This window comes from Poecilia reticulata, linkage group LG4, assembly GCF_000633615.1.
Source record: "Poecilia reticulata strain Guanapo linkage group LG4, Guppy_female_1.0+MT, whole genome shotgun sequence".
NCBI classification, from domain to species: Eukaryota; Metazoa; Chordata; class Actinopteri; order Cyprinodontiformes; family Poeciliidae; genus Poecilia; species Poecilia reticulata.
In genome coordinates, this window is record NC_024334.1 from 5,007,142 (window position 1) to 5,020,801 (window position 13,660).

The window sequence follows — 13,660 nt, forward strand, 5'->3', positions numbered from 1 at the left end:
AAAATATGATGATAATAATAATAATAATAATAATAATAATAATAATAATAATAATAATAATAATAATAATAATAATAATGCAGGAAACCTGATGGATTTTTATAAGAATCCAAAAAACGAAAATATTCTTGGAAAGTTGAGTAAAATATGCAACAATGAAAAAATGACAATCATAATTATTTAATAATAAAGTTTTAAACTTTAATTGTTACCAAATGTTAAAAATCATTCCAAACTTTCACTGTGAACTTTGACCTCTACTGATAAAAGTTAATGTTATAAATAGAAATAATAATCTGTAAATTCCGTTTCCCCAAATTATATCGCAATAATATAAAAGTGTAAACAATCGTTCTGCAGCGATATCATTTGATTCATGTGCTTCTCCTCTTCATCCTCCCTCCTCTTCCTCAACTCGTTCCGCCTCCGATTCCCTCAGGAACAATTTATTACAGCCGCCTGTGGAGCCGAAACATTTTATATGCAAAGCAGCTCATTTGCATATAACACACACACACACACACACACACACACACACACACACACACACACACACACACACACACACACACACACACACACACACACACACACACGGGGGATTCGGGTTTTAAACTCTTAAACGGACCGGAGCAGCAGAACCTTCCAGAACTAAACCGATTCGTTTCATCTGGTTTCTAATGTTGTTGCAGTTCAGATGAAACTCAACTTTTCTGTTTTCTCTCTAAAACTTTAATATTGATTTTAAAAAGGTTCCAGTTTATCAGTAAAACAAGAATCAGAGTTAAGGAATTAAAACTAACTTCTGCTTCTTGCTGAAACGTTTCTTTAACTTAGTTTTGTCTCATTTGAGATGCTGACATGTTTCACCAGAAACTGGACAAAAATACTTGGTAGGATTGAATGTTTTACAGTGCAGGAGGCTCAGGGTGTACAAACTTTTTGTCCTTTGGGCCAAAATGAAAAGAAAAAACTGAAATCTAGCAAGTGAAGCCGTCCAGTGATTTTCTGGCAGAGAAAAACGTGATTAAATAATTAATGACATGAAAAATTAAAATCAGCTCAATAATTTTCAGTCTGAATTAATAATTAGTTTTATTTTATTTGCTTATTGTGTTTTATTTTGGGTATTTTGAACATCTTCCAGTTCCAGAGTCTTTACTAAATGAACGTTGTTATTATGCAGTTATTAATATATCACTTAAAAATGACAAACATTTGATCACAATAATTACTGGGATTATGTCATCATGACAGGAAAAAATGATCCAAAACTTGAATGTTTGTTGCATTTAAAGAAAAGTTTGTAAATATTTAGTAACATTCTGTCCCAGTGTAATAAATAAAATAAAATGTCTTAATGTCCCAGCATGCACTGGGGCGTCTCCTCCAGGCTGCAGGTCTGAGGAACCTCAGGATTAAAACAGAGGAACGACTCGCCGTTGGGATTCATTCCCAGTTTTCCCGTTTCTCTCCCAGCTGATTTGTGAGGAGAAGATTTATTTCATCTGGAAACACTTTAAATCTCTGCTGTGATTTTCTGCCACAGAAACAGAGTTTGGATTTACAAGCTTCTGCTTTTCTGATGTTTTAGGTCTGCAGGGAGAGAAACAGTAAAACTGACACAGTGAGAAACGTCTTCGTTTCCAGTTTGATCCACAGATGATGGAGATTTAAACAACTTTCAGGGAAACGAGATTCAAGGCTGGAAACACAAATACTGAGAAAAATCACCCAGTTTTACCTGCTGCTGTTGGAATAAATCAGTTAATCACACGATAACTTCAAACGAGACCAATCATTTCCCTTTCTGCTGAAAACTGGAGGAAAACTGGTTTCCAGTCTGGAGTTTTGATCTCAACCTTCATGATTCTTTTTATTTATCGTTTCTGTTGTTTTGTTCATTTTGAATATTTAAAATTTCTTCCAGTTTGTTATAAATGTTCATTAGAATTTAAACTTTATTGATGTTTGAGAATCTTCCTTCATTGAAAATGGCCTCAAAACAACAATATTATCGTTTATCGCGATCATTTATTGTCCAGACATGTTTGTTGCAGAGACCGGCCCAAGCTGAGGTCAGAGGATTCGCCAGTCCTCTGACCCGGTTCGGTACCTTCGGTAATCTGCTTCATTGGACGCAGCTCAATCTGCAGATCCAACAAGTTTCATGTTTTTTATTAAACTTTGTGTTTTCCAGGCTGAAGGCATCCTGAAGGCCTGGGCTGTTCCCGCGCTGCAGAACGATTACGGCAGCGATCCGACGGTCACTGGGATCTGGAACGCCACCATGGCAGAGGTGAGACACACCGGCAATAACCTCCAGACTGACCTTCAGACTGACCTCCAGACTGACCTCCAGACCGTCTTCCAGACTGACCTCCAGACCGACCTCCAGACTGACTTTCAGACTGACCCCCAGACTGACCTACACTGACCTCCAGACYGACCTCCAGACTGACCTTCCTGCAGTAAAATAACTGAACCAGCCTCAGATCAAAGTGTTTATCAGTCATCAGTATTTCTGCGTGTTTCCCGCCAGTTGAAGTGTTGTGGTTTCTCCAACTACACTGACTTCCTGGGGTCAGAGCTGGAGGAGCAGAACGGAACCGGCCTCCCGCCCAGCTGCTGCTCCACCAACATCGCCCCCTGCAGCCCAGCGGAGGCGGCACGCTCACCTGTCCAGGTAAAACCTCCCTACAGACTGAATGATGCTAATTATTGTCTTTTTTCTTTATCATTACAGGTTATTAAATATTGGAAACATAATGGTGTTTTAGTTTGTAATATCTCCTGTACAGTAGGATGATCTGATGTTTCCTCCTTCAGGGCTGCTTTGATCCCATCCTGAGGACCCTGAGGAAACACACCTGCGCTGTGGGAGGTGTGGCAGCAGCAGTGGGAGTCCTAGAGGTAAAAATACAAGACGACCCGAACCACGGGTCATAAAAACCTCAGTACGTGAGCCGGTGTGGCTTTGGCTCGGTTTGGTCAAAGTGGAAAATGGCCCCTGGTACGACCTGCTGAGAGCTGATTGGCTCGGTGAGCCTGACCAGTACCACAGGGGGCACAAGTCTGCTAGTCAGCTAACAGTGGAGCTAATTATTTGCTTAGCATTTTTTGATAACTTTGAAAGTGTTTAGCTCACTTAGCTTCGACTGAACTTAATTTTCTGCTTAAATCCTAAACGTTGGTTTATTGGCAGTTTTGTAAACTTTCAATCAGATAAATTTTGACATTTGACATATTCCACTAAGTACAATGTTGGCGTAGCGGTTAGCTTTAGCCTCCATTTAATACTGTGTTGGTGTAGCACTTTAGCTAACATTGGAATTTAGCACACTTAGCTTCCCCTACATTTATTTTTCTGGATAAATACTGAAGCTCTAATTTACTTTGCTGTTTTGTAAACCTCCTTTGGAATAAAGTTTAATTTGGGTGTAAATTTGGTTTTTGGTTCTTTAAAATTCTTTAAGTATTTAGAAGTCTATATTCATGCTCTTATTTTGAAGTCTATTTGCACAGCAGCTAAGTTTTCCCTCCTCATGCTTTTTATTTTTTAAGTTGTATTGAGCAAGTGCTTATAATACAACAAGTGAACAAATGAGGAAACATCCAACCCTTACATGAACAACCAATCAGGCGTGACTCTGGTTTTCACTGGGCCGTCAGGCAGGAAGTGCTGTGGTTGGTTCATTGGAGGTGGATGACCTGACGGAACCGGAACGTAGAGAAAACTTTAGATATACCCGCTTCCTACGAATGTAATATTTGTGGAGAAATATGTTTTTATTTCCAATATTTATTCAGTTGCTTATTTAGAAACTGAAGTTTCACGTGAATGTTTCAATGATCTGGTTTCTGCTCATGTTTGCTTCTCCTGCTCCTCAGATCGCTGCCATGATCGTCTCCATGTACCTGTTCTCTCACCTGGATGAGAAAGTCAGCTGAAGTTCCTCCTCCCAGCCTGCAGAGGCAGTAGATCCTGATGCTGCCCTCATCTTTGCTGCAACATAATTTTTAACACTTCCTGTTGAGGTTTAGCTTGATTTCAATTCAGTAGAGAAGTTTTAAATACATTTATGAACTATAAATATATTTAAATGAATCAACTTTTATTTGGATCTTTTCTTACTCAACATATTTCTGGTTCCTTTTGTTCCATATTTTAAAAGGGAAAGTTCAGGTTTTAGGAGTTTCTGTAGAGAAATAATGTTTTACGTTCATGTCATTTTGTTGGTCTGCCAACAGCAACACTGTAGTACCAGCCTCCCACCAGTAGGTGGCAATAAGTGAAAGAATGACCCTGCGGCAGTACTGTTCTCAGTAACAACTCATTTTGTTCTTTTACGTCTTGAGCTAAATTTGGCCGTTTAATCAGAGCGATGTGGATAAAATCCTAGAAACTTCAGGAGTGATGGCTTCTTCCTCTGATTGGCTGATCAGCTCATGTTGGTTCAGATTCATTTCTCTGATCATTCGACCAGCAGCTTCCCGATTCCTTCAGGGTTCACTGTGGGGTTATTCGTATATTTTACAGCTGAACTCTCCTCTTGGATCCGTGTCTCCTTCATGTTGCAGAGGCTTTAATCTGATTTACATTTGAGCAGCGAAGCGAAACTCTGCTGACGATCGACGACCCTGTGAAGGTCGAAGGTGAAGGACAGGAAGCCGCCAAACCTGCAGAGGATCCAGGATGCCACATATTTACATCCCATCCACATTCCCTTCATTTGGTTTCCCAGGACGTTCCGGAGGGAAATCAGGACGACGCAGAGAAATCCGAGCTCCTTCGGAATATTCGGCCATGAAAAACGATTTAAACATGAAAAAAATGTAAAAACATCTTTATTCAGTCAGAGAAATAAAACATCTGAGACGTTCAGCCCAAGACGAGTCACTGAGATGCTTCACGGCAAACTAAAATAAAAAACCATGAAGTCAAACATAAAAACTGGAGTTCAGTCACTGCAGATCAGAAAAGACTCAAATTTAAACCTGAATAATTTTAGTTTAAACTTACGATGGAGTATTAGGGCTAAAAATATTATGACAATGAAGCACCAGAGTGTTGAAAGCTTAAATAATATGAACATAAAGTTTTACGTTATTTTTACTTTTATTCTTGCATTATTATGTCGTTATCATATTAATATGACTATTTTATATTGTTGTGATCTGGTAAAATTTGGACATTATTCATAATTTTTTCCTTTCTTAGTCTGGTCCTAAAGCGTCATATAAACGCTGCCAACGCTTAATAAACAAACTATTCCAAATGGTTTTTCTCCTGAAATCGGATCCGGTCGGATTCTGTTCCTCAAATCATTTCACTGGAAAAAATGACAGGAAATCTGGACTTTTTTCCTGCTAAAACCTAACAGAACCTGAACACGTCGTCTGGATTTCTTTCATTTTGTTTCTAAAAGCTGAGGCTCAGCAGCCGGAACCAACCGGGCTTCATGAGGAAGAACCTGTCATGTCTGCACCGGCCAGCAGGGGGCGGTAGAGTCCTGTTTATGTTGGGTTGTTTTCTGTTGGCCCTCAGCTGATCCTGAACCGGAGCAGAACCAGATCCAGTCCAGGTTCCAGTTTCAATGAGACTTTTAGCAAAAAATTATCTTTTCTGTCATCGTTTGGGTAATTTTGAGTCTTAAAAGTCGTAACATTTAAAAATCCACCAATCAGAACTTTAGTATAAATATAAAAGGTTGAAAACATAAAAAGCTGAAATGTTCAGAGTTCAGTAGTTTCTCCAAACTCGGCGGGTCGGAGGTTTGATTCCTCCTGAGCAGCAGGCTGAGTTCCATCTCCGTCCTCCAGGATCCAGATTCTGAACGTTAACCCGGTTCTGTGAAAACCTGGCCGGTTCCAATCGTCTAAAAATAGATTTCAGTTCCTCTGAGTTTCTTTCTCTGAAATGTTAAAATGTTCAGAGCATGAAGAGTTAATATTAGAAACCAGTTCTCACTGGGTTTAACGGAACCGCTCCGTCCCCAGAGAGACCCAAAGTTCCAGGAGTTTCCTGTCCGGTTCTGGTTCCGGCGGGCCAGGCCGGCGTTTGGGTCTACAGCTGCTCCACCGGCGCCCCCTCCTCTTTGGGCGGCGGCTCCAGGTGGATGGGGGCGAGGGCGGCCGGTTTCTTCACGCTGCCGAGGAAAAACCAGAAACACCATTCAACCAGTTCCATCTGACCTTTGACCTGTAAATCACTTCCTGTCCAACCAAACAGCCTGAATATGAATAACCTCCAGTTGTTTTGCTGAACATCATCAGAAATGATGTTTTACTGAAACGGAATTTTTCAAGGAAGTGAAAGAAGATAAACTAGATGAGTTAGTCAGAAAGCCCAATTCGTATAAAAATGTGAATAATTGGGGGGTTAAGCACAACCCACATATGGAGGCCTTAGCCCTCGATGCGGCTGTCGCAGGTTTGATTCCCGGTGACCTTTGCCCCACGTCTTCCCCCTCTCTTATCACTTAACTGTCAAATAAAGGCCACCTGAGCCAATAAAACCTTAAAAAATGTACAGAATTTACCAAACAGAAACTGAAAATTTCAGCAGAACAGGAGCGTTGCGGCCCAGTGGTTAGCACGGCACAGGGGTTAGCGCGGCGCAGTGGTTAGCGCGGCGCAGTGGTTAGCGCGGCGCCCTGCGTATAGAGACTATAGACTCTTTACCCGAGGACGGTTGGCTGGGCCCAGGCCTCGCTCCTCCTGACCCCTTCCTGTCGGATTGCTGTGTCCTTAAAACTGCTGGAGTAATGTGGGGCAACGCGTCGTGATGTCGGGTTTTTTTATCCGTCCAGCTGATCAGCGTCACTCTGCGTGTTGAAACTTCCAACCTGGCAACTCTTATAAAACACTAACATCTGGAAGAGCTTCACTCTGAGGTCTGATAGAGACGATCTGAATGGGGGAGTATTAATATTCGCCGTGAATTTAGCTGATAAAGCCTCCAAGTTGTGAAGCGTTTGGCGCTTACGTCACTATGGCGTCATCACAACTAGACGACCTTAAAAAATATGGAGTTGTTCAACCCTGTGATGGTCAAACCCACGCTGAACTATTTCTATGCATAATTAATGTTTTATACAAACACAACACTTTAGTTTCAATAAAATATTTATCAGTTGATTTGGATGCATTTGTTCTATTCGTTAGCTATGCTAACATTTAGTTAGCATATGTATTTATATCAACTTAAATTTGGTGCCGTTTGCTTAACTCTTGTTTGTCTGAGTTGCCAAACAGAATTTGGCCGGGCTCAGCGGCCCAAATGCCGATTGGGCTGCACCACTAGTTCCTGCTGGCTGCTTTGTATTTTCTTTGTTTAGATAAGTTTTTGTATTTAAGTTTAGTCAAACGTAGCTGTTCGGTTATTCGTCAGTAATTCGGTTTCCCCTGTGGTGTCTGATCAGCCGGTTTATAAACCCTGTGAGTCGTTTCTTTGTGAGGTCAGTTACGTTTGTTTGTGCAGCAGATTGTTTGCATTTTTTCTGAGTTCAGATTTGACCTCTTTTATGAGTTCAGGTTTTTTTTGTTATATATTACTTTGGGTTAAAATAATAATAATAAGAAAACTTATTTTCTAATATTTCCTGTGACTCTTGTTTTCAACTCGGTCCACTACAAACTGCACAGACTTTATTTTAGTTTTTAAACTAAAATAAAAATGACAAATTGTTGGACTTCATGACTTTTTAATAATTTATAAAGCATTTTTTTACAGCAGCTTTCAAAAGCTGTAAAATCTGCTAATTCCTCTAACTCATATTTTAACTGTTCTGTGAAGAGAAGGAGGTTAAATGTCTTCTCTTTATTAAACTAGGGGGCGCTGCTACTGCTATTTTTGTTTGTAGGACAGGATGCAGTAAACCAGCAGCATGATCAGCTGATCTGTTCTGGGATCAGGTCCGAATCCTCTTATTCAGTTCTATCTTTATGCAGATGATACTGTGATGTACTTCTGCGAATACCCAGAATTTAATCAGTCACAGCATGAATTTTTTATATTTTTTCTGTTTGGTGCACAAAATACGACAGAGGTTAATAAAAATGACAGTAAAGCTAAAATAGTATAGAATAAAGCCATATGGTACAACTTTACTCTCATATTCTAGTTTAATGATCAAACAACGGAGGTTGAAGGAGTTCAAACTGCTTTTTCTCTCCTGATGTTGGCATCAATAAGAAGAGCAGAGTTTGGTATTCTCTTTCCAGCCCAAGAATTACTTACGAGTACGGAGAGATCGGCACGGCAATGACCAGGATGTGGTTCCTTTTCCTGAAGAGCCGCCAGAGTCCTCGGTGATATCCTCGAACATCCAGGTCCCAAACATGGAGGCACTGATTGAAAACAGGGAAACGCCACGTCAATCAGGGGAAACCTTCTACCTCCTGACCCGAAGACGAAGAGCTTGTACCTTGGCCAGCTCGGTCCAGGTGGACGTGTCCAGCTCAGACTCCATCTTTATGAACATGATGTAAGTCTTGCCCTCCGTGTCCGGGACGAACGAGTCCTCGCAGGGATTCCTGGAGTGATCCAGCAGCTCTGCCTCCCTGTATCAGGGACAAACGCATCCAGAACGCCGTGGGAAACTTTAAACAGACGTCACAACCTGAGCAAGATCCTTGGTTCTGCAGCGACTCTCACTTCAGCAACTTCTGGATCTCCGCCTCGTATGCGTCTTTCCTCAAACTGGGAAGCAGAGAAACAAGAAAAACGGTCAGAGAGTTAACAAAGATCCAGAAAACAGCTCCCGGCTGCTGAACGCACCTCTCCACATTCCTCAGCTGGATGTTGGGAATCGTGTTAAACTTGTGCTTCTTGAAATAAACTTCCTGTGAAGAGAAAAAGAAGAAAACTGGATCCATAAAGTCATCTGGAAATGTCTGAACTTTGGTCTGTTTCCTGTTAAATCGGGTTATTAGTTTTTGTCCAAAGTCTGATAAAAACTCGTATCAAGTTAATTTTACCCAACTTGAAACTCCTAAATCCCTTGAGTCAAACATGTTTATGTTTTATCCAAAGCCACACATTCAAACAAGGACATAGCAATGCAGCTAATATCAAAGCTAACAATGAGCTACGTAGCAGGAAGACCAGTAGTCCGGTTCTGTCAGAGAAGACAGAGGGAAGTAAGGTTAGAAAAACTTTCCTAAAAAAATCTAAAACTCACTGATTTATGTTTGTGACTTAAATTAAAACATCTGATTGTTTACACGTTTATGGTCAGAGGGTTAAAACTAGCTTAAATTAATGTGCGTGTGTGTGTGTGTGTGTATACTTGTTTATCTAACTTCTGGGACCTTTTGTTCTTGACATGCATTATGAGGACAGAAAAGGTCCCAGTATGGTAGAAACTGGGACCAGTTTCTACCATACTGGGACCTTTTCTACCATACGTGTGTGAGATGTTTCTGTGAAAGCAATCCTTGAGTTCTCACGTGGAAATATCCGTTCATGTTGAGGCCAATGATGCCGAAGTGGTAGGAGCGCGACACATCAGGAATGATGCACTCTCGGCCTTTTCTCTGCTCCGGCATCCTCATCCACATGTCCCAATCCCAGAGCTGCAGAGCCAGAAGAAAAATAGACGTTTTCTATCAAATCCAATCTTATCGTTTCTCTATAAGATCTTATTCAATCTGTTTCTCTAAAATTTACTCTAAACTTGAAGAAAGCTGCCAGATTTGATTTAGTAATATATTTGCATTTAGGTTCAGTTTTTAAATATCTCTTCTCTGATTTGAAGATTTAACTGGACATTCATAGCGCAATTTATCATTTATTGTGATAAATTTCTAATCAGATTTGATCTTATTCTTCTCACAATAAATTCCATTTAATGATTTTAATAATAACCTAAAACTCTGTTGTCAAGATTATTATTTAAAAAAAATTTCCTCCACTGTTCAATAACAGTGCATCAATAAACAATAATAAATTTGAAAGTAAGATTAAATGCAGCTACTGTTTGAAGCTTAGCGATAAAAATTACATTTCTATATGTGACTCTCCTAAGAAACAATACGAATGCAACTGTTTTTCAAGAGGAATGTTTGTGTTGCTATGATTCAGTCATACAGTTGCATGAAAAATAAGGAATAATTATTATAAATATCATTTTTATCATTATCACAATATTACAACAAAATATCATGTTAAGTCTTTAAGTCAGTATCACTCATCCCTAAAACTGAATATTTTCACATCTGTCAGTTAATTTTTCTGTCTTAATGTTTGTGACCTTTTCGGGGGTCGGCCATTTTGGCTCCAGCTCGTCCTTGTAGATGCTCTTCTTCAGCACCCAGCCCAGGCCGGGCATGCTCTCCACCCGGTAGAGGAGGGCGGGGTCCTCCGCTGTGTGCTCATAGCCCTGCTCACAAAAGAAACAAAGGTTTAACACACCTGGACTCCAGGTAATGACACACATAGACTCAAAGAGGAACAGCAAAAGCAAAGGAGGTGGATCAGCAGTGGCTGAGTCATCCAAGACATTTTACTGTGAAATATTGGATAGTGAGCCGTTAACATGTCATTCTGGTCATGAGGTTGTTATAAAGAAACAGACTCCAGTTAGAGGCCTTTTCAGATTTGTTGTGAGACTGACTGCTACTGGAGATCCTCCCTGCCCACAGCGAGCACCTGGAACTGAACACCTGGAACTGAACACCTGGAACACGGACTGTCGGGACTGACCTGGTCGTTCCAGGCTGAGATGCAGTACAGGCTGTCGTCCTGGTCCAACAGGTGGATGGTCTGGCTCAGGAAGCTGTCAGGAAACAGAACGGATTACAAGGGCACATGGGTCAGACGGGGGACACAAAAGTCTTACATATAATACGATTAAATAGTTCTGCCACAATAAGATATAAAATATGCGATTAATGATTTTTTTAGGCCAATTAATTTAATACATTTCAAGACCTTAATTTTAAGTAAATTAATGTAAGACTTATTAAGGATGGCGGACATCATGTACAGTTTAGTTTACAGAAGGCTATGAAGATGTTAGAGCAGTGGTTCTTAACCTTTTTTGAGGTACTAAACCCCCCAGTTTCATATGCGATCCTCTGATTGGCTAAGCAATGTAACGTGATCCTCTGATTGGCTAAGCAATGTAACGGGATCCTCTGATTGGCTAAGCAATGTAACGTGATCCNTAACGGGATCCTCTGATTGGCTAAGCAATGTAACGTGATCCTCTGATTGGCTAAGCAATGTAACCTGATCCTCTGATTGGCTAAGCAATGTAACGTGATCCTCTGATTGGCTAAGCAATGTAACGTGATCCTCTGCAGCAAGTGATGGCAAAGCGGGGCGTCATCACGACTTTACACAAGTGTGTCTTTACCTCCGCGGCAGAGGCTCCGCCGAACCCCTGGGGTTCGACCGAACCCAGGATAAGAACCACTGTGTTAGAGCATGACTTAAACATCTGCCTGACAGAAAACTCATGCAGAAAAAAAAAATCTGACATACGAGATCAAGTAGTTCTGCAAGGACTAAATTCAAGACCTTCGACTGACATACCAACTAGAGATTTTAAATCAAATAAAGACATTTAAAGGTGTTGATGTTAGATACACGAGTTCAAGACATTTGAAGAATTTTTCAAGATGAGCGGACATCCTGAAATAATATCTGGCTGTATTTACAGTGGAAAGTGAACCTGAGTTTAACCCTGTCCATCTCTGTTTAGCCACGCCCATTTCAAGTTAGCCCCTCCCATTTCAGAATAGCCACGCCCATCCTCCCATCCACTCTGCAGTTTCAGATTTAGATGTTCCGTTTCTGTAACTCTGGTCTTTCTGAAAACCTGAAGAGCAAATGTGAAGAAGGAGACGACGCATGTTTCTGCAGCCACCGCCACCTAGTGGCCACGCTGCAGAATGTTTACAGCCAGAGTTCAGCTGAACAGAACCTGAAGAAGTCCACAGAGATGTCCAGGTCCTCCTCCAGAACCACGGCAAACCCGGCATCCTGTCCAAACACAGAGAAGGTTCTGTCATGAGACCGGACCCGGTCAGAACCATGACGGCGCGTCGATGCGGAGACTCACCGGGTGAAGGTTAAAGGTCGCCGTCAGACTCGCCTTGTAGTGCTGAAACAACAGGAAACCAGCTGGTCACAGCAATGTGCAAAGATTCAAGAACCTTTCAAGCATTTTCAAGGTCAGTTTGAAACTTTTCCAAACTTTGGAGTTTAAAACAAAAACGATCTGAAAAAGTTTCAATTCAATGTTACATGATATTTATTACTTTCATTTCCTGTCTAACTGGGAGCTCTGGTTACCTGGGAGACGCGGGCGTTCTTGATGCTGATGGGCGTGTGCTGGACGCCCTTCAACCCGAACAGGTCCACCACGTCCATGGGCTCCTGCAGCAGACACACAGCGGTTAGAGGGAGGCTCTGGCCTGGCGGTGGCAGCATCATGAAGCCGAGCGTCCGAACCTCATAGTATCCGTCGATGAAGACGGTGATCACCTGGGGGTTGACTCCGTGAGCCGAGAGCAGTGAGCGCAGCATCCTGCAAGCAGACAGGAAGCTCCAGCTATACCCTTCAAAATAAAAGCTCTGATTTTCTTCATACCAGATCCTTTTTTGGCCTGTAGTGACAGAAACCGGGTCAAACCGGTTCTGAAGCTGCGTCTCACCGGTACAGGTAGTTGGGTCGGTTCCCAGCGATGACGGCCACTGGGACATTGAAGACGTTGTTACTGGGAAGCTGCAAGCACAGACCAGATTTAACTGGAAGCCAGCAGACGACATTTAACTGGATCAACCAGATCAGATGCAACACCAGTCTGAGTGCTACAGAACGCTGCAGGTTCAGGTTTCAACCAGCAGGGCGGCGCCACTGAACGTGATTTAAACCAACACTTCTCTGCGATCTGAGGCAGGTTCTGGTTCTGTGATCAGTGTGGCGACTCACCGGGTCGGGGTTGAACTCAATGGGCGCCGGGTCTTTGCAGCTGCAGATGCTGCCGTATCCCTCCACCTTGCTGCAGAACAGCTTCCTCCTCCGGTTGAGCTCCGTGTCGGCCCAGTGGCACTCGGCCTCTGCAGGACCACAGACAGGTTAGAGCACAGGTGTCAAACTCCAGTCCTCAGGAGCCGCTATCCTGCAGTTTTTCTATGTGCCATAGGTACAAAACACTGGATGAAATGGCTTAATTACTTCCTCTTTGAGTAGATCAGTTCTCCAGCGCCTTGCTTATGACCTAATTATTCTATTCAGGTGTGGTGCAGCAGAGACACATCTAAAAGTTGCAGGAGTTCGGCCCTCGAGGCCTGGAGTTGCCCACCCCTGGGTTAGAGACACCAGGAGGTTTTCTGCAGGTCGGCTGGGTTCACAGAACAGATCCAGCAGAATCTGGCTGCAAACTTCAGCTGTGTTCTCACAGATTGTTTCTTTTGGGTCTCATTTCTCTGCTGTGTGAGTGTAGCAGCTAGCAGCTAACAGCTAGCAGCTAACAGATTTCATCAGTTGAGCTACTAAAAAATACTCAAACAATAAGAGGAGAGGATCAGTTTAACTATTTATTTACAATAAAACGTCTGAATCTGAAGAAACGTCCCAACAATTTACAGTGGAGACGATCAAGTGGCGACATTCACTGTCTGCTTCCACTTAACATCCTGCAATGA

At 42.0% G+C, this 13,660-nt stretch overlaps 2 protein-coding genes across 2 annotated transcripts in view; one reads left to right on the plus strand and one right to left on the minus strand.

Moving 5' to 3' along the window:
• Positions 1-1,370: 1,370 nt before the first annotated feature.
• Positions 1,371-4,079, plus strand: LOC103463246 (tetraspanin-1-like). The gene is made up of 5 exons (XM_008406485.2): positions 1,371-1,400; positions 2,201-2,299; positions 2,543-2,686; positions 2,830-2,913; positions 3,892-4,079. Exons 1-5 carry the CDS (start codon positions 1,371-1,373, stop codon positions 3,949-3,951), a joined length of 417 nt encoding a protein of 138 aa, XP_008404707.1. The 3' UTR covers positions 3,952-4,079.
• A 751-nt stretch (positions 4,080-4,830) lies between these two features.
• pomgnt1 (protein O-linked mannose N-acetylglucosaminyltransferase 1 (beta 1,2-)) overlaps positions 4,831-13,660 on the minus strand; it is a 13,466-nt gene continuing 4,636 nt past the window's right edge. The window contains exons 8-21 of the mRNA XM_017304245.1: positions 12,945-13,085; positions 12,667-12,737; positions 12,464-12,539; positions 12,305-12,388; positions 12,072-12,113; positions 11,934-11,992; positions 10,709-10,781; positions 10,257-10,385; positions 9,454-9,579; positions 8,783-8,847; positions 8,660-8,704; positions 8,430-8,565; positions 8,243-8,352; positions 4,831-6,149 (exon numbers count right to left, since the gene is read on the minus strand). Coding sequence (XP_017159734.1) covers positions 6,068-6,149; positions 8,243-8,352; positions 8,430-8,565; positions 8,660-8,704; positions 8,783-8,847; positions 9,454-9,579; positions 10,257-10,385; positions 10,709-10,781; positions 11,934-11,992; positions 12,072-12,113; positions 12,305-12,388; positions 12,464-12,539; positions 12,667-12,737; positions 12,945-13,085 — 1,239 coding nt within the window. The 3' untranslated portion in view covers positions 4,831-6,067. The remainder of the gene's footprint in view (positions 6,150-8,242; positions 8,353-8,429; positions 8,566-8,659; positions 8,705-8,782; positions 8,848-9,453; positions 9,580-10,256; positions 10,386-10,708; positions 10,782-11,933; positions 11,993-12,071; positions 12,114-12,304; positions 12,389-12,463; positions 12,540-12,666; positions 12,738-12,944; positions 13,086-13,660) is intronic.

Coding starts and splice junctions, on each gene's coding strand:
- LOC103463246 (XM_008406485.2), top strand. CDS start 1,371: ATGCACTGGGGCGTCTCCTCCAGGCTGCAG. Junction 2,687..2,829: donor CGGCACGCTCACCTGTCCAG/GTAAAACCTCCC, acceptor TTCCTCCTTCAG/GGCTGCTTTGATCCCATCCT. Junction 2,914..3,891: donor CAGCAGTGGGAGTCCTAGAG/GTAAAAATACAA, acceptor CCTGCTCCTCAG/ATCGCTGCCATGATCGTCTC.